Source organism: Leptosomus discolor, chromosome 7, assembly GCF_034619465.1.
Source record: "Leptosomus discolor isolate bLepDis1 chromosome 7, bLepDis1.hap2, whole genome shotgun sequence".
Lineage (NCBI taxonomy): Eukaryota > Metazoa > Chordata > Aves > Leptosomiformes > Leptosomidae > Leptosomus > Leptosomus discolor.
This window is the reverse complement of record NC_141397.1, coordinates 60,627,846-60,643,505: the sequence shown is the minus strand read 5'-3', so window position 1 is coordinate 60,643,505 and position 15,660 is coordinate 60,627,846. Positions and strand designations below refer to the sequence as shown.

The 15,660-nt window shown below is 44.6% G+C and overlaps 1 protein-coding gene across 2 annotated transcripts; it reads left to right on the top strand.

Annotated features, from left to right (window-relative positions):
• The first annotated feature begins 2,852 nt into the window (after positions 1–2,852).
• Positions 2,853–15,457, top strand: SKIL (SKI like proto-oncogene). 2 transcript variants are annotated; one of them, XM_009955814.2, is made up of 6 exons: positions 2,853–3,959; positions 8,816–8,913; positions 10,311–10,549; positions 10,759–11,000; positions 12,107–12,331; positions 15,296–15,457. In XM_009955814.2, the coding sequence occupies exons 1-6, from the start codon at positions 2,853–2,855 to the stop codon at positions 15,455–15,457; spliced, it is 2,073 nt and encodes a 690-aa protein (XP_009954116.2). The 2 variants fall into 2 exon arrangements, with proteins under 2 accessions (XP_009954116.2, XP_086324308.1); XM_086468182.1 differs by having other exon boundaries at positions 2,853–3,963; positions 8,820–8,913.
• The last annotated feature ends 203 nt before the right edge of the window (positions 15,458–15,660 follow it).

Sequence of the window (15,660 nt, the reverse complement as noted above, 5' to 3'; positions counted from 1 at the left end):
TGACCGCCCTTGAAGCCTTCTCCTGCGCTTTAGCATCTCCTCACTCCCGGTGCCGCGCAATGAGCCCGCGACTGGAAGGAGAGAGGTCTGTGAAACTGCTGTGGGGGCAGACACCATCACGCTCCCTCCCCTTCCCCACATCTCCCCATCCTCCAGTAGCGGGGTGTCAGAGCAGAGCCCACCGTGTGTAGGGCCCCTCGCTGGGGGATAGCCACTGAGGGACCCACCCTTGCTGGGAGACCCTCACTTGAGGGGCATTCACTGAGGGACCCTCGCTGAGGGGTAGTTGCTCAGGGACAGTCGCTGAGGGACCCTCGCTGAGGGACATTCACTGAGGGGCCGTCACTGAGGGACCCTCGCTGAGGGGCGGTCACTGAGGGGCGGTCACTGAGGGACCCTCGCTGAGGGGCATTCACTGAGGGATCCTCGCTGAGGGACCCCCGCTGAGGGACCCCCGCTGAGGGACATTCACTGAGGGACGCTGGCTGCTGAGCGACGCTGGCTGCTGGCCGCCGCGCCTCATGGGAGCGGCACGCCTGACAGCTCCCTGTCAGCGCCCGAGCCTGCTCCCTCCTCTCCCGCCTTGGCTGCTGCCTGCGCTCCCGCTTGGCTCCTTCTCCCTTCCCGCCATGGCTGCTCTCGCCTCCCCCCGCCAGCTGCCGCTCCGGGCCCCGGCCCTCAGCGCCTCGCCAGCCCCAGCAGCGGCACCGCCCGGGCGCTCCCCGCCGCTGCGGGCCGCCTCTCCCGGCCTCGCAGGCTCGAACGGCGGCATGGCGGCCCGGGGCTGGGTCTGACCCGTGTGGGCTGAGGGGAGGCGGCGGGAGGAGGAGCAGAAATAGCACTTTTTTATTTATTTTTTTTTTTTCTGTGGGTTTTACTCCCCCCCCCCCCCCCTTTTCCTGTCCGGGGGGGGGGGGGGGGGGGGGGTTGGGGGAGGGTTTCCCGGCGCTGAGGCGGCGGCCGGCGGGGGAGGGGCGGCCGCTCCCGCCGCTGCCCCAGACAGTGGGCGGGGCTGCGGCGGCGGGAGGGGGGAGGGGGCGGCGCGCGCCGCCGGCGGGTTCGTGCCCGCGCGCCGCCGCCGTCGCCGTCGCCGTCTCCGTGGTTGTCTCCGCCGCCGCCGCCGCCGCCGTCTCCGCAGTGAGGTCACGGGTGGGCGGTGCGTGCGCGGCGCCTGTTCCGCTCCCCGGGCTGCCAGAGCCCCCGCGGCGCCGGGTGAGGAGCCGGGGAAGTTACCGGGGGGGGGGGGTAGTGGAGGGGGCTTGTGGGGGAGGGGGCGCGGCGGCGCGGCCGACCCCGCGGTGGGGGAGGGGCGGGAGCGCCTGAGGGGGATGGGGCTGAGCCGGGGGGGAGGGGCGCGCCGTCCCCGGGGGGGGGGGGGGGGGGGGAGGGAGGGAGCGGCGGCGGCGGCGGGGGGTTGGGGGAAGGGGGGTGCGGGCGGGCGTAGCGCGGGGGCGGCGGGGAGAGGGGGACGGGGAGGGACCGAGGCGGCGGAGCGGCGCGGATACGGCCCCGGGGAGCCGGGCAGGGCGGAGGGGCGAGAGCGGCGGCGGGCACGGACGGGAGGGGGAGGGGGTGAGCCCTGCCCGGAGCGGTGCCGGCGGGGCTGAGGTGAGTCACGGCGCGGGGGGGGGGGGGGGGTGTGCGAGCGGCGGGATGCGGCATCCCGGGCCCTTCCGGGAAGGGGCTGCGGGGCGAGGGGCCGGTTCCCGGGCGGAGGGGATGGAGAGCGGCCCCGGTCTCTCGGCGACCCCGTCCTCCCGGGGTGTGCGCGCCGTGGGGGAGCCGCTCCGGGGCCGCCCCCCTCCCCCTGCCCGCCGGCGGCTCGCCGGTCGGTGAATGCGGCGCTTCGGGAGCTGTCTGCTGCTGCCAGCTTCCCCCATCTGCCAGGGCTCGTCATGGGGCTTACGGTTTTACCGGGAAGCTCTCTGCGCGCCGGTGTTTCGTAATTAATGGGGAAACGTATCGGACGTATCAAACTCGTATTTTGGGGTTGCTTATGACTGACCTCGTTCTCTTCTCGCAGGTTATCTGGAAAGGCTGACAGAAACCCTGTGTTAGCACAAGACATGAATTTAGCCCATGGCCTGGATCTTGCCTCTATTACTAATAACTTGGGGTGGGAAAATTCTGACACAGACCAGTGACATCTGTGCGAAAGGTGACTCTGTAGGGACGTTTGGTTTTTGCCGGCGAGCTGGATGAGCCTTTAATTTGGGGGTTTAGTTGTGAACTGCCGTAGTACCTCTTACGGTGGTAGTGAAGTCATAAAGCTGGCAGTACAATAAAGCGAGCCCTTAAGATTGTGTTTGATCTCCAAGAACTGAAAGTGCTGAATAAAATTTTCATACAACTTAAACTACGTTTTGGATCAGTTGCGTTGAGATCGGCGTTCTTCAAACTGAGACTGTTTTTCTATTTTAATATTTAAATAGAGGCTTATTTGAAAAGGCAGTATATTTTTTAAAGGCAAAAAATGATCAAGGATGGACACTCTTGCATCCACGCATCGTTTTTTACAGAACTGCTGTACAAGACTACTGTGTAAAATAGGTAGGGTATGAAGAAAAGCCTTTTGTATTCATATCGCCGTGGGTGTTTTATATTAGAAAACTGAACAAATAACTATAAAAGAAAAATCTGTGTAACCTCTCCATTATTAATTTTATGGTATTACATGCAAAACGGGTTACAGTTTTTACTTCTGGAGGCTAAAGAAGGAACATTTTACTGAAAGGAGTGCAAAACTTGGTGTACCCGAGGTAATCAAGATCACTTGAAATTGTTTTTTTGTATGAACAAGCAGGAAAATGCACTTTCAAGGCTGACTTTAATTAAAGTTCTGGTCTTTAGCAATGGAAAGCCCACAAATAAACTTCCCTCTAGGTCTAGTTTCAGACCAAAAAAGGAGTGGGATCCAAGAGGATGGGAGTCCTCCATTAAAAAAAGCAATGACAGAAATGCGTGTAAATAGCAAAGTACGAGGTGTAATAAATAAATTGCCAACAATAAAGAAGGAAAACTTGGACGAATATGATGAAACTCCTGTGGAGGCTGATGGGGAAACGGCCAAGCCAAACAGTACTTCACTCTCTGAGCCTTTGAATTTAAATCCAGGTTTGAAACACACGTTGGCACAGTTCCACCTGAGCAGCCAGAGTTCACTGGGTGGACCAGCAGCTTTTTCAGCTCGTTATTCCCAGGAAAGTATGTCACCCACTGTCTTCTTGCCTCTTCCGTCGCCACAAATACTTTCTGGTCCTCTGCTCATTCCTCCGGACAGCTCCACGGAACTCACCCAGACTATACTGGAGGGGGAATCTATCTCTTGTTTCAAAGTTGGAGGAGAAAAAAGGCTTTGCCTGCCTCAAGTGTTGAATTCGGTTCTCCGAGACTTTTCACTGCAACAGATCAATACGGTGTGTGACGAACTGTATATCTACTGCTCAAGGTGCACTTCCAACCAGCTTCATATCCTGAAGGTTTTGGGAATTCTTCCATTTAATGCTCCGTCCTGCGGGCTGATTACGCTGACTGATGCTCAGAGACTATGCAATGCTTTACTACGCCCTCGCACTTTTCCCCAAAATGGCAGTTTTCTCCCCGGTAAGAACACCTTAGCCCAATTGAAAGAGACTGGCAGTGCCTTCGAAGTGGAGCATGAATGCCTGGGCAAGTGCCAGGGGTTGTTTGCCCCTCAGTTCTACCTTGCGCCGGATGACCCGTGTATCCAGTGTTTGGAGTGCTACAGGATGTTCTCCCCCCAGACGTTTGTGATGCATTCACACAGGTCCCCGGACAAGAGGACCTGCCACTGGGGGTTTGAGTCGGCCAAGTGGCACTGCTACCTGCATATTAACCAAAAGTACTTAGGAACGTCGGAGGAGCGGGAACTGAAGCACCTCTTGGAGGAAATGAAGGAGAAATTTAGCGAGAAAAATCAGAAAAGAACTTGGTCCAAAGTAAGTTCTCCTACTCCTGTAAAACTCCCAAATCTCTTTCTGCTCACGTGTAAATGCTTGCTTTGGAAGCGCGTTGCTTGGCTTTTGTAAAGGGGAATGCTTGTCAAATCAAGCCTAAGTTAAATTTGTGAGAGAGCTTCACCATGGAAATACGTTTCTCATTAAAAGGTGCGGTAATTTCTTTCCTCTTTGGACTGTAAGTAACTTCATCCGAGCTGGTTTGGCTTTGTTGGTTCTTGTTCTGTCCTAAGGTATGCAGTCTCTGGAAAATTCAGAGCTGTTGTGGAAATTTTCGTTCTCCCGTTTGACCTTTGAATATGTTTTATGCAGTGTGTGTTGCAGCAGCTGAGCGAAGCAGAAAGGAGCTTGAAAATCAAGTATTACTTAAAAATTAATTCTTCATTTGCTGTTTTCACTCCAGCACGCACACGTGCGGTGTATGGCGACCTGGCTTGCTAACCACCCGTCTCGTTACTTTGTGCGTAGGGTAATGGTGCATTGAGAAGCTGCTGTTTAGAAGCCCGAAGTCTGCTTGTTCAGCAATAGCTTTCTGTTTAAACCCGTTCCGTAGAGAAATATGCCAAAAAGAGGGGGTTTTAAGCGGCCCAAGTAGAGAGCTGTAGGCCGGTATCTTGACAATGGTTAATAATAGATGTCGTGTTTTTTCCTAAAATACTGCTGCAAGTCTGCACTGTGGTTCGAAAATACGGAGCTTATTTTTCCCTTAGAGAGCTTCTACTTTAAATAATAAGCGTCAGATAAATACTGAAGGTGATAAATGTTTTCATTGACAGAATGTACAATTTTTGGGGTATAATTTAAACTTAAGTAGTTTTTAAATGGTTCCTGCCCCAAAATTGTGGTTCTTCTCAATGTATTTGGCATTTGTATGTCTCTCTGATGGCTGCGGGTTTGATTATATATCCATTCCCTGTTGGATGTTTTGTGGTGGATTTCAAAACAGCAGCGAGAGCGGTCCAGATGGTTGAGCCCAAAAAGGTTTGACACTTTTCAGCTTAAACTTCTGAAAAGTTGATATTGCAGAAAGGCTTATTGTAGTAACAGGTATTTTTACAGTTGTGCCAGCCTACAGTAAGGGATTTTAGCAGAACATTTCCATGGAAGTCTGCGATATGATGTGCTTCCATGTGCTGAATTAGTTGAAGATGCAGGTAAATTCACAGCAGGAGGCTTTGCTTTTCATCTGGTAAAGACATGGCAGTCTTCATCCTTGCAGTGCCGGTGTAGGTCATTAACTGTAGGGTGGTGGATGCATCAGTGGAAATAGTCTTCCATGTTCATACCTATAATAACTGCTTGCCTCTTCACAGTGGCAGATCTCAGACCACAGGATCTTTCAGTTTCATGTGTACAGAGGAAAAAACCAGCTGAAATTAGCAGTAACGGAAATTTACGCTGGACCCGTGCGAATGAAAAACTTTCTGGAGTCTTCTGTTGCAGACCTGTATAGTTCTTTCTTACAAAGCAGCATGTGAAATCAGAATGAGAGAGAAACTGTGAGAACTTGAACAAAGATAAAATGGCTCCTTTTTTTATCTCGGGGATGTTCATCTGGAAAGTACAAAAGATTAGAAGAGTTTAACAGGGGAGCGTGGGAGCACAGGCTCCGTTTCCTTGTCCTGGGGAAGCTGGGGCTGCTTCAGTTGTCTTCCCCTCATTTCTGTGGTGTGAGAGGTATTAGGTACAACGTGTAGACGTTCCCTTTGCTTACGCTCCTCGGGGTATGTATTTGCACGATGTTCCATTTGCTGTTCCGTCACCTTCTTACCACCTTTGCTGAGTCAGTCCTCAGAAGCGCCGACACATCTTTGAGGTTATCTTGGAGGGCCCAGGAGGAACGGTTGCCCTTGCTAGGTCTTTGTCCGTCCAGTAACCATAAATTATTCATGAAATCCCATAGTCTTTGGGGCATCCTAGATCCTGGGCCTTGCCTTTCCCCTTAGCATTTCACTCTGAGTTGACTCACCTCGTGGTGCAAATACGCTTTTGCTTTCGGTATTGTAAGAGCAGGCAGTGTAGGCTCTCACCTGCTGTACTTACAAGGTCAGTTCCTTGCTGTTCTTCGTGCTAGTAAGAAAGCTGTAAGGTGTATATTTCATTGTCACCGAGTTTCTCATTTTCTGTTGAGTTCTAGACTGCAGTGTGACATCAACCTGCTCGGAACAGCTGTCACTGTCTCTGCTGATCTCTGCTCTGTCAGATCCTCGTTCCCTTTGACTTTGCGACAGTTTCTGAGAATTGCTCCGCGCTAAAACTTTGTCTCGCTTCTCAGACTAAAGCCTTGAGTCAGTCACCGTGTGCAGGGCAAAGCTCGCAATGTGGAGAGTTAGCATTTCTTCTGAGTATTTTTATAAATCCCATCTCTGCTAAAACTACTGGCTTAATGATTAGGCTGAAACCACTACTTACCTCTTATTTTTTTTCTGTTCCTTGAAGAACAGCTTTGTACAACTAGCTTAGAAGAAAAATAAGACTTTTTCATGTAGCCCTTTCAAACAGCTTAGGTGGAAGCCGTTTGATTCAACTTGGATATATTGTGTTTACAGAATTTTTTAAGAGCATCTAAGCAAAACAGATTGTTAGGTAATGAAATGTATGTGTCTATATTAAAGCAGATGCTTTATATCTATTTTATTAACCTAGATGATGAGGAAGAATTCGTGTTAGAAAAAGGCTTTGTGTTTATTTACAATAATCTTTAATTTTCTTCCCTAAGTGAAAATCTGAGTTACGTAATTCATTTGCAAAATGCACACCAATGAGTAGATGCTTCAGTTGGTTTCCATTTGAAGTAGGTGGGTATGTAAAAATCTGACCTAATAACTTGAAAATACAGATTAGCTCATGTGTAAATATATAAACGTGTTAAAATGTGAGTCCTAAAACATGGACAAGATGTGATTGAGAAGTCAAAATTGGATTACTGTGTACTAGCTGTAATGTAAGCAGAAAAATCTATGTACATGTTTTAACTTATTAGAATGATCTGAGTAAGTAGAAAAAACTTGGTAAGTGTCAGGATGAGGCTGTTTTTCTAGAGGTTATTTGGTGTATTTCAAATCTTTAAAGCTTATGAATTTCCTATTCTGCAGCGTGGCTTCCTTATATGCTCCTTCCTTTCTATCTGTGGCTGAACTGTTTTGAGGAACTGCAAGGGTGGAGTTGAATTTCAGTTTCATTGCTAGAGCTGAATTTAGTGGGCTGGAAGTTTTGACCAGAATATTGTAGATGGGATTGGGTCTCTTTCATGGTCAAGTGGCATTTGATTCTGCAGACCCTGGTACAAGCCATGCGTGTAACTGGGTACTGCCTTGACTGACAGAGATGAAGTTTCGTGGCAGCTTATTTCAGGGTGTGTGAATATAAACTTTTCTGATAACATGTCTTGCACACAAGAAATTGTGAAGATATTAGAATGCTGGGTGAAGCTTTAGGACAATAGGATTTTTTATTTTTTTTTTTTTAGCTTTATAGGCATTTTTTTAAATCGAGCAACTTTCCAAAGGTACTGGGTCTGGCTGGAATGATGTTAACTTCCTTCATAGCAGCCTGTATGGTGCTGTGCTTTGGATTTGTGGTTAATACAGCCTTAGTAACACCCCAGTGCTCTGGCTGCTGCTGAACAGTGCTTGGGCAGTGTCAGTGCTTTCTCTGTGTTGTGCTCAGCTCCTGCTGGGGGTGGGCAGGAGAGTGGCAGGGGCTAAAGAGATGCTCTATGCTTCGCAATGTCATGCTCAGCAATAAAAACTGGGGCAGAAGGAGAAGAAAGGGGGTTTTGGCATCCGAGGTAGAGGTGGTTTGGAGACTGGCTGGGCTTCATTGTGCCTGTGGGAGGTGGTGAGGGAAATCCTTTGCCTTCACTTGGTGTTTTTTTTTTTCAGTTTCCTTTACCTATTAAAGTGCCTGTATCTTGACCCAGCAGCTTTCTTGCTTTTGTCCCTATCCCGCTGGGGGTGGTGGTGAGGGAGCTTCTGCGTGGGTGCTTGGCTGCTGGCTGGGGTCAACCAACCACACCTTACCCAAAAACCTGCTTCCTGAGGCTATTTTAATACAATGAAGTTAAGAACCAATTTCTTAGCTATGAGGCTTGTTTAAATATGTGGTGAGAGACCTTTCACTTGAAATTAATAGTAACTTTGCAGTGGAGCATGAGGTATCACCAGTAACTTTGACTAAAGAGTAATTCCAAAAAAACTTATTGAGACAAAGAGAACAAGGATTGTTACCCAAATAGAAAATGCACAGAAGGTTTTTAAGGTGGTATATTCTGATGCACCTGAATTAATTTTGTCTTTACTGCGGAAGGAATGGAGTTGTCGTGTTACTGCATCAGCTTTGCCCACTTCTGTAATAAAATTCGAGACAACTGAAGAAAGTCCTGTCTCTGGAACACCAGTAATTGTTCCATTTTATTGATGGATTTTATTTTGTAATAAAGCATCTGGCATGTGCTTGCTGTGATGTGGATACTTTATTGCAAAAGGCTCCTACAGCCTTTTGGGAATCCTAGTTTCTGCTTTCTATTTCTCCCCAAAAATTTTAGCATGCCTCTGGCAGAGTTCTGGAAACTCAGCAGAGCTTTTATATAGGTTTGTAAAGAGATTTTCTTTTAATTTTGTTGTTACTTTGCCCATAATGGGAAATTGGAGATTGAAGACGCTTCTGTGGCTTGCATCACCCTGCATCTCTGCCAAAAAACCTCCATTTTCCAGTACCCCAGTTTCTCTGGTGTGTGTGTATTAATGGTGTAAATGCCAATCCACTGAGGAGCGTTTATGAAAATGTAAGTAACATGCACCTGTCTTCCAATTACCAGTTTATTTTCTTTTCTTTAGGCAGATTCACAGCAGAGCCTGGAGTTACCCCAGTGGTATCCAGTTATAAAGCAAGAAGCAGAAACTGATCCTCAACCACCCTCCTTTTTCCATCCCAGGTAACTGGATTTCCCATGTAGATCTATAAGCACCGTATGTACAGCTATTTAAATACTTTTGGCTATTTAAAGATCATTCAAATGGGAAGAAAATGTACTTGCCACCTGAACCTTTAGGAAGACTCTTAAGGAATCACACAGGAATGATTAACCCTAACTTCTTACACATTTCTTAGTGTAAATATTAACAAACTGCTTATGAGTGGTTTTTGGTACAGGACTCAAGCTGTGATCTCTGAGTGTTCTTCAGTAGGCAATACAATTGAAATGTAATTACAATTTCCCTTTTCAGAGTAGAAATGACAGAAGGTAATTTTTAATCTTTCATATTATAATACAATGCATGCATGTGGAAAGCTGCATAGGGCCTATTTACCATGAGTGCAACTTAATTTCCCTTCAAAACAAGCTTGTTAAAAGGTGTTAGAAGGCTTTCAGCCGCGCTGGAGCAGTGGCTGCGGCTGCATCGTCTGTTGATTAGTTTCCTGGTTTTACAAATGAAGTGCATTTCCTTAGCATAGCACGTGGTTTGTCATCTGCATCAACATTCTTGACATACTTCTTGCCCTCATCCCCACGGGGTTGTGCACTTCCCGTATATACGGGGGAGATCAGACTTTGATCTAGCAGCGTGCATCAGAGTAACACACACGCATCAGACTAGCTCCCACGCAAACACCTGAACGGTGGAACTTCTGTGATGGTCCCTCAGTTTGCTGTTTCTGTCAGTGCCTTCCTTCAAAACTAGGAGGAAGGAAAGTGTTGAAGATGGCAACGTTAACTCTGGCATCATGACGTGATTACCTTGGCGCTGACCTTAACACATTTGGCACTCTTTTCCCTCTGTACTGGACAACAGCTGAGTGGCTAGGTTAGGGCGGTGCAGAGGGATGCTCCCAGGAGTCCAGGAGCTGTGAAAAATCTGGATGGATTGCTCAATCTGTGTGGGAAGGAAGATCTCAGACATGCCCCAGCACTGCAGTACCCAGCTTTGCTATTAAGGAGTGAGACGCTCAGTCCCGCTGCACTGATCACTTCCCCCATCCTCGTTGCTAACATAAGGATTATGAAGATGCTAGAGAGTCTGGATTCAGTGGCATTCTAATTTCACTCTTTGCATTTAAATGAAGACTTCATCTGATTTTTTTTAATCAGCCATGTTTGGAAAATCCTCTTGCTTGATAGCCTCGAAACGTTATCTAGATAATCTACTCAGTAAAGATTAAGTGGATCGTTAGGATTTCCTTTTGCATAGGAAAAATTAAAAAGGACTTGCTTATTTTTCATTGAAGCTTTTACAGTTTGAAATCATGTTAAATTGAACTTACTGCTCTCTACCAGTCATCATTTGTTATGCCTTGCCTTTCATTCTTAATTGTATTGTTCTACTGTTGCAGTTACTACCTTTATATGTGTGATAAAGTGGTCGCCCCAAATGTATCTCTTGCATCACAATACAAGGATGTTGCAAAAACAACAGTCAGAGCTTCAGAAGTAATTAAATCTTCACCTGGACAGTCAGAGAAGAAGCTCAGTACTGGAAAGCACAAAAAAGCTGCCTCCTATCCAGAGCTTTCTCTTGAAGAACAGGAAAAAATTGACTTGCAAACTAGTGTGGAGCAGCATAGACATTTAGGTGAGTAGTAAAAATTACATTGAAGTCTTTTCAGTTTTTATACCTTATAATTTTGGAATGCTCAACACCAAGCAGATGTTTTGTGATGTCACTTCAGTTCTCCAAAAATTCTTTTGAGCTTTTTATAACTTCAATTTTCTTTGCATTTTTGTCACTCTGGAAGTTTAGTTTTCTGTGATTATTATTATGCTGTGTTCTTTCTTCTGTAGATCCGCCTGTGTCAACTCACTCTGCAAGAGGTGGAAAATCTGAACGTGTTTCTTCCAGAATCACTAGAGACTCCAGCCGTGTCAAAGTAGGTAATGATGTGCGAACCTTGTCCCCCACCCTCATGAAAGACATCAGTTGTGAAGATGACGAGGGGAAGATCATGGAAGAAGTAATGAAAACCTACATCAAACAGCAAGAAAAGCTGAACACTATTTTGCGGAGGAAACAGCAGCTTCAAATGGTACAGTGCTAATCTGAGCGCATTTCTCTTTTGATGTCAGAAAACTGGTGTTACCTTGTTGGGTCTAGAATCAATACCACAGGTTACATTCATTTAGAAACGCCAAAACACACAGATAATTTCCCCCCCCCTCCCCGCTTGAATCCAGACACCAAATCTTTAATATCCCTTATGCTTGTTAGGTTTGAATCGGCTAATAATCGGTGTCTTTTCGGTTTGCAACTACTGTGTTCGAGAAGCAGCTCCTCCTTTTATTTTATCCAAATGAAAACTACTTCTTTCACTTTAAAATGTTTTCCAAATGTTTAAGTATTTTGGCAAATATAGTTTAAGTCCTTTATTCTCAGTTTTCAGGATTTTAAAGATGCAAACGTCAGTATTCTAGGAATGGTCTTAGCACTGCTCTGTATAAAAAAAGAGTACGACCTTATTATTTATACTTGATCTATGTCTATTCGATAAGCCCTTGTTTTTAGGGGGATTTTATTAGTCTTTTTTAATAATGGATGACATTAGAAGCTGGTGTTCACTTGTGGTTTTGCCTCGTTTCTGTTTTCTGAATTAAGTTAAATACTGTCTTTACTTCTTGCATTCATAGACCAGACGTCGTAATTTAGTGTAGTTAAGCTCAGAATCTGTGAGCTCAGACAGGGCCCTAGAGCTGCTACTTTGAAGTTTTTCTGCTGTTGGAGGTAAGGCTTGTAGATGGCTTAAAAAAAAAAAGACTTCAAAAAATAACAAAATGCTAGTGGAAAAAGAAATCACACACATTTATTCTGTTTTCTGATGATGCACTTCTTACATCTTTAAAGTATATTTTAGTCAATCAGTGCTGCTGCTTTCTGAGGTTCACTGCTGGAACTTGTGAACCTGTTTCTGGAAGCTCCATGTACTTGGAAGTTATAAATATTTCTTAAAGATGAAATGCTTGCTACAAAATTCCAGGCTGTCATTGATAAGTAGATGAATACCATTATCAGGCTATTGTTCTCAGTAGATAAATGGGCTCTTTTTGGCCTCATTGTTTCCAGATACACGTGTAAATTCAGTTTTTGCTTTTCTGGTCTTAAAACCAAGGTGTATGTGATCCTGATTTTTCTTGGCAGGAAGTGGAAATGTTAAGCAACTCTAAAGCGATGAAAGAACTAACTGAAGAGCAGCAGAATTTACAAAAAGAACTTGAATGTTTGCAAACAGAGCATGCTCAAAGAATGGAAGAATTTTATTTTGAGCAGAGAGACTTGGAGAAGAAGCTGGACCAAGTGATGAAGCAAAAGTGTAGCTGTGACTCCAATCTAGAAAAAGATAAGGAAGCTGAATATGCGGCACAGGTGAGAAGGGAAAGTTTGTTTCAAACCAAGCTGTGTTTAGTGTATCAGGAAATTGCGAAGCTATTGCTCAGCCTCCTTAAGGTTTTGTCTTCTCCGTGTGTTGTGATACCATAGACAAATACCAAAATAGATCACAGTGACAGCAATATTTATTTCCCTGTTTCTTGATTGACACTGAGGTAGAATGCAACTTACAGAAACACATATTGTTGATGAAATATTAATCTTAAACATAAGGTCTGTTACATCCTCATTTAAAACAAATTGCGTTTTTAAGGTACATAGGTTTGCCCATATTATAGAATTAAACATTCTCAGTTATAGAAATAAGCTATTGCCTTCCTTTTACATTAAAAAAAAAATCCAAACCCTTTCAATGGCCTTTCTTTCAGATTAGTAGTGTACCTCGCTGCTCTTTCTCTTCCTTGGTGGTAGAATTGTCTGCACTACTTGACGAGCCGCCTTCTGTGCTCTGTCAAAGCATTTGGTGAAGAGTTCTCTTGGAAATGAAAGTCATATTTTTGTCTCTCAGTTCTACCTCTTGGGTTCGTGTGTCAAAACCTATGGAGTTCGGGGTTTTTTTCTTTCATTTTCCTTTTAACTTTTACTATTGCTTCTTTATGTTGGGGGTTATTCATGTCATTCCAATGGGAAAAATATAGTTAATGCCAAAGGGAGCCTTGGAATGCCCCTTTTCAAAATCAGTTGCAGTTACAGTTAAATGTATAGTGATGCATTTTATACCCTGTCACAGAAAACTAGTCTTCATAGCTTTTTTTTAAGTAAACAATATCTAAAGCTTAAGCTCAATGAAGCTTTGTGGTTCTTTGATCATAGCAGGAAGTACTTGAGAGACAGGTTTTGGTGTTTTTGGGGAGTAGGCAGAGACTAGCATCATAAATCCTTCTCATGAATTTAATTTCATGACATCCCACTCCGCAGATTCCTAGCCTCTGCTGGCAGAAATAATCCTCTCTGACTAAGGCCTGATTTACTAAACATCTGGTACAAGCCCTATTACTGCAAGTAACAACATGTTCTAATTTATGAAGATAACCATGTATAGCATGTTTTATATGGCTTGTGTAGCTTACTTTCTTTAGAGGGTAAAACCCATAGGTTGTTCCTCAAGGAGACTGGCTGATTGTTTCTTTTGAAGTTAGACTTTGAAAACTAAATACGTTCCTGGCATGAAAGTTTACTCTGTTATTACCTGTGTGGTAGAGCTATTTGCAACATATCATTTCAACGTTTTTCTCCATTTATCACATCTTGCAGTAGATTTTGGACCCTAGGTTCCAAGCAGTTGTCAGAAGTACCCGAGCTAAACAGAGGTCCTGGCAACAGGTGACTTCCCCAAGCTGTGGGTACAGCATTTAAAAAATGCCTTAGTCCAATGTCTTCTTGAAGCAGTTGCCCAGGCTGCCCTTCCTCTCTTGAGAGCTGTGGACTGGGAGGAACCCTCTTTGTACATTAAACAAAATTAATAATTTAGGGTTTGCAACTTGCTTAAGTGTCTGTTCTTCTTTCTAGGCCTGTCTGAAGATGCATTAAGTGTCTTCTCCCCCTTTTTGACTTCTTTATTGAATTGTCTTGTTTAATTGTTGCTTTACCCTGTCAATCACAATAGGGCAGTATAACCAGTACTGGAACCTTTTTCTTAGAGCTGGAAATCGAAACTCAAGCAGAGACGTGCTTATCTAGTACGTGCTGCGACATGCAGGCAGTGGGCATTATCGTGCTGCAACAGTTCACTTAATCAAAGTAGAGGAGTCAGGAGGCTTGCATGAACAGCCTGGTGCTGTCCAAGAACTGCTTAAATATTTCTGATGATAGGAAGAACCATTTCAATATTTCCTGTTATCCAAGTGGAGATGGAAGTCCACTGAACGCGCCGTTTCTCTAAAATCAGCCCAGCAGCTCCTGTGCCCAGTGCATTTTACAGCAGTTGGCGAGCACCAGTGACCCTGTGTGCTCCTGGCTCCTTTCGTTCTCCTGAGCTGCCTTCCTCATCTTCAGTGAGGGCTATGCGTAGTGGTGATTTAGATCAGATAGATACCTGCCATTACAAAGGCAGATGAATTTTTTAGATTCAGTGAGGTCTTTTTGTAAGAAATAACACCTTAAATCAAGGGTAGAGAAGATCACTGGTTTCCATTCTCCTCCCTGCTGGCAGTGTACCTGTAAGCAATTTGACAGTAACTTTCCCACGCTTGAAAAATTCATCAGACATTTCCAGATCTCGCTGTAAGTAAGTTTTGATGACACTCCAGCAAGTTTGAGTTTCACTGTACTCCAAAAATGAAAAAAAATATTTAATTTCTGCGTTTAAACACAAAATATTTCACAAAAAACCACTTGAGTGGACTCATATTTATATTTGGGCACACACATAAATGCACAGGCTGTTATGTTCAAGGTTGTCTGAATGTCATTTCTGGTAATTCTGTTTCATTTGTACTAAAGTGTCTCCAGAAACAGTGTTGGTGGTTTTCTTTGTTCTAGAAATGCATTCAGGATTTGGACTAAAGAACTAATATTTTGTCAGGTAAGACAAATGAACCTGGGAAATGAAAAATTGCAATTTATTCTGGGATTTGTGAGACATCTGATGCAGGCATCGTCACAATCTTCCTGACAGATTATATCTATTATTGGCACGGTCTAGTGTGACAGTTCATATAACTTTATATGTATTTTAAAATTAGACTTTCACATTTTTTTTTATTATAGTATGATGTTTATGCAACTTTGCATGTTGATGTCTTTTGCTAATGGTGTAGTAGGTAACTGTATAATTCTTGATAATGGTAGAAGATGAGCTGGTAAGTACCGTTGAACTGGAGTACTTTTATCTGATGTATAAGGTGATCACCAGTGGCATCTTGAAGTGAATAGTCGACGTTTACAGCTAAGTTTGCTAAAATTTGCTCTGCTTCTCTGTCTCTCCTCTCTATTTTACAGCTAGTAGAATTGAGACAGAGGCTGGATCACGCAGAGGCAGATAGACAAGAGCTTCAAGATGAACTGAGACAAGAACGAGAGGCAAGGGAAAAGTTAGAGATGATGATAAAGGAGTTGAAGCTACAGATCTTGAAATCTTCAAAAAATGGTAAAGGAAAATAGAAATTGGAAGAGGAAGCATGACTGTGTCCTTCAAACAGGGTGTTTTGGTTTTTAATGAATTGTGAGCAGTTTCTGTGTGATGAGAAAAAGTATTCTTTACAGATTTCTATTTCTCAGACAAGTCCAGATGAAGATTATACATATATATAAATAAATAGATAGGTATACATTTTTAGATTTTCCTAACCAATGAAAATCTGCAT

Excerpts from the sequence above, each read along its gene's own strand:
- SKIL (XM_009955814.2), top strand. The coding sequence starts at position 2,853 with ATGGAAAGCCCACAAATAAACTTCCCTCTAGGTCTAGTTTCAGACCAA. Across the intron at positions 10,550-10,758 it reads GGAGCAGCATAGACATTTAG|ATCCGCCTGTGTCAACTCAC; the intron begins GTGAGTAGTAAA and ends TTTCTTCTGTAG. Across the intron at positions 11,001-12,106 it reads GGAAACAGCAGCTTCAAATG|GAAGTGGAAATGTTAAGCAA; the intron begins GTACAGTGCTAA and ends TTTTCTTGGCAG.